Consider the following 2654-nt stretch of genomic DNA (forward strand, 5'->3'; position numbering starts at 1 on the left):
CTCCTACCTCTCCAGCCCAGTTTGCCACCCCGCCCCCAACACCCCATCCTCCACACAGGGACAATCCCCATTCACGTGTGCTTCCGAGGGGAGTCAGTGTCAGCAGGAGATCAGTGGAGGCCAACACATTCTCTGCCCGCCTTCACCCAGGAGGGATTCCACACCCTGCATTTCCCACCCGGGAACCAGCCCCCGCCATATGCTCCCTCCACCAGCCCCCAGTGCAGCTGTTTTAATAGCCAGGGACAGTGTGCACTCCAGCTGTGAGACAACAGGTGTGCTGGGGTGTAAAGTGTGTTTAAACGACTCCGCTCATGCTCCTGCGCGCATCTGTCACCAATTATAGCAACGGAGGCTTGCTCACCAGCACGCCTGTAAGTGCAGGGAGAACACCTGGAAGGCTGGCCTGGAACCAGACTTGGAATCTGTGGAGGCAACATGGGCTATGATCGATCTCGACCCCGTGCAAACCGCCACACACACACACACACACACACACACACACACACACACACACACACGGTGCCTTGGGTAATGCAGCAAGCAGATGGTTGCCATCTCTGGCCCAGTGACTGACAGCCTGCACGGGTGGGGCATTCTGGGCCAAAGGGATATCACTGGGCCTGCAACGACGTGGTTTTTCATTTTGCCAAGCCTGGAGCATGGCCTCTGGTGTTCAACCAGAGCACTAGGATGGCAGCGCCCTTCGCCAGAACTTGCCAGGATCCTTCAGCCGTTGCCCCACTGATCTACCACCACCCTCTTCTTGTTCGAAACACACAGGTGGGTGCTGTGCACGTGGGTCTCCTCTTCGCCGCCCTCAGACGTGTCTACCCTTCCCGCTTCCCCTGTGAGAGTGGGGATTTCACGCCCCAGCATGCTTGCTGGTTGGCTGTCTACAAGCCCAGGCTGCTCTTTCTCTACACCATGGACATTTCCACACAGTTTGCAAGGCGTTGGGCAACCAGGCTGTGCTTTGAGAAAAGCAAAAACTGAACACGACTGGCTTTTAAATAATGATGAAGAATCCAGGCCCTTTCCAGCCCTGTGGATTGGACTGCAGGCTGCGAGGCTCTGGTGCTCCACCGGAGAAAAGAGGCTTTTCACTCCCACAAGGAGGGCCGGTCTGGAAAGCCCCAGTGGGCTTTGCACTGCCCCACGAGGGCCACAAGTGCGGATCGACTTGTGGCAGGGAGGCTGGTTTTGGAACCCTTTGCTGTCTTCCCCAGCAACCATGCGAAACATCAGAGGGATTAAAAGCTATGTATTGACAGCCTGAGAGAAGGCACCATTTTACTGCCCATGCCCAGTGATTCTCTCTCTCTCACTTCCTCCCTCCCTCCCTCCCATTCATTCAACAAGCATTTGCTGGGCCAGCAGTAGGTACCAGGCCTTAAGTGAGGGAGGGAAGGTCCTTAACCAACCTGTGCCTGATTATGCACAGCGAGGTTTGCATCGATTGGGGAGCGGACCACCGGTGCTCAGAGGGACAGGCATGGGCGTGACTGGCCATAGGGAGCCCTGGAAGGTGGCAGCCCTGGTCCTGCTGAGGCTGTGGGGCCCTGTAGGAGGGTCTTCCAGCTCATGGAGGTGTGGGGAGGAATGGGGGATTGGGAGCGAGCAACGACCTTCTCTCCAGAGCCAAGTCCGTCAGCAGCCCCATGGCAGTGTTCGCCTTCTTGTCCGAGAAGTCAAGGAAGGACAGCAGGGCTGTCAGCAATCTGCAAAAATCCACCAGTGCTGCGCTCAGACCCACCGCGCTCCAGCAAGGCAAGCTTGCCAGACACCGGGAAGGGGTCGGCGTCAGGGTACAACACGGGTGAGAGGGTGGCCTGGGCTGGTCTTTCTAGGAAGTTCATTCATCCTGTTTGAATGACCGCCCCCGACCTCCCGCCCCACTACCAAATTCCCAGAGTGCTGAGCGGTTTGACCACGTTTTCCTGACGTTTGAACAATGTGGTAAAACACCACATTGACAAGTGGGGTGTTCCATGGCATTAAGTACATTCACACTGTGGTGCAGCCATCACCATTACGTACAGAACTTTTTTGTTAACCTCTCCGTACTCACACAAAAAACATCGTGTGCGCATGAAGTAGTCACTACCCATTCTGCCTTTACTCTGGCCCTTCTGTGGCCAGAGGTGGGTCTGTTCAGGGTAGTTCATGTAGCTGGAATCACGCACACGGCTTCCAGCATCATGCTTTCAAGGTTCGGAGCATGTATCGGCACCTCGTTCCTTCCGGTGGCCTAATAGCGTTCATATTCTGCTCACCCATTCATCAGCTGACAGACGTCTGCCTTGTCCTGACCTAAGTTTCTTGGTAATCAGATGCCAATTTGGAAGGATGCACTGGGGCCTCTGCCACGGTCCAGATCAGTCACTTAGCCGGCCTCTAGAAGGTGTGCTTACTGCCCCACTGACCACTCAAGCTGGGAGGGCCCCTGGCAAGCAGGAGGTGGAAGGCAGATTCTAAAAGCTTCCAAGGGAGATGCAGTTTTACAGGGTGAGACTCCACGCCTTCCGCTTAGAGCTGGAAACCCTGCATCAGCAACCGAAGTGGAAGACCTGGCTTGGAACTGGTCCCCGTGGAAAAGAGTTCAAGGCTTTTAGCCAACTGCAACCACTGTATGTGCACTCCGGTGCAGCGGC

General features: G+C 55.9%; 1 protein-coding gene across 1 annotated transcript in view; it reads right to left on the reverse strand.

Moving 5' to 3' along the window:
- The window catches only part of TTC12 (tetratricopeptide repeat domain 12), a 62921-nt gene that overhangs the window by 15921 nt on the left and 44346 nt on the right, over nt 1-2654 (reverse strand). Inside the window, exons 14-15 of the mRNA XM_004712868.2 lie at nt 1629-1721; nt 365-425 (exon numbers count right to left, since the gene is read on the reverse strand). Coding sequence (XP_004712925.2) covers nt 365-425; nt 1629-1721 — 154 coding nt within the window. The remainder of the gene's footprint in view (nt 1-364; nt 426-1628; nt 1722-2654) is intronic.

This window comes from Echinops telfairi, unplaced genomic scaffold (genome assembly GCF_000313985.2).
Source record: "Echinops telfairi isolate 266 unplaced genomic scaffold, ASM31398v2 ScPeMD7_7463;HRSCAF=8501, whole genome shotgun sequence".
Taxonomy (NCBI): domain Eukaryota; kingdom Metazoa; phylum Chordata; class Mammalia; order Afrosoricida; family Tenrecidae; genus Echinops; species Echinops telfairi.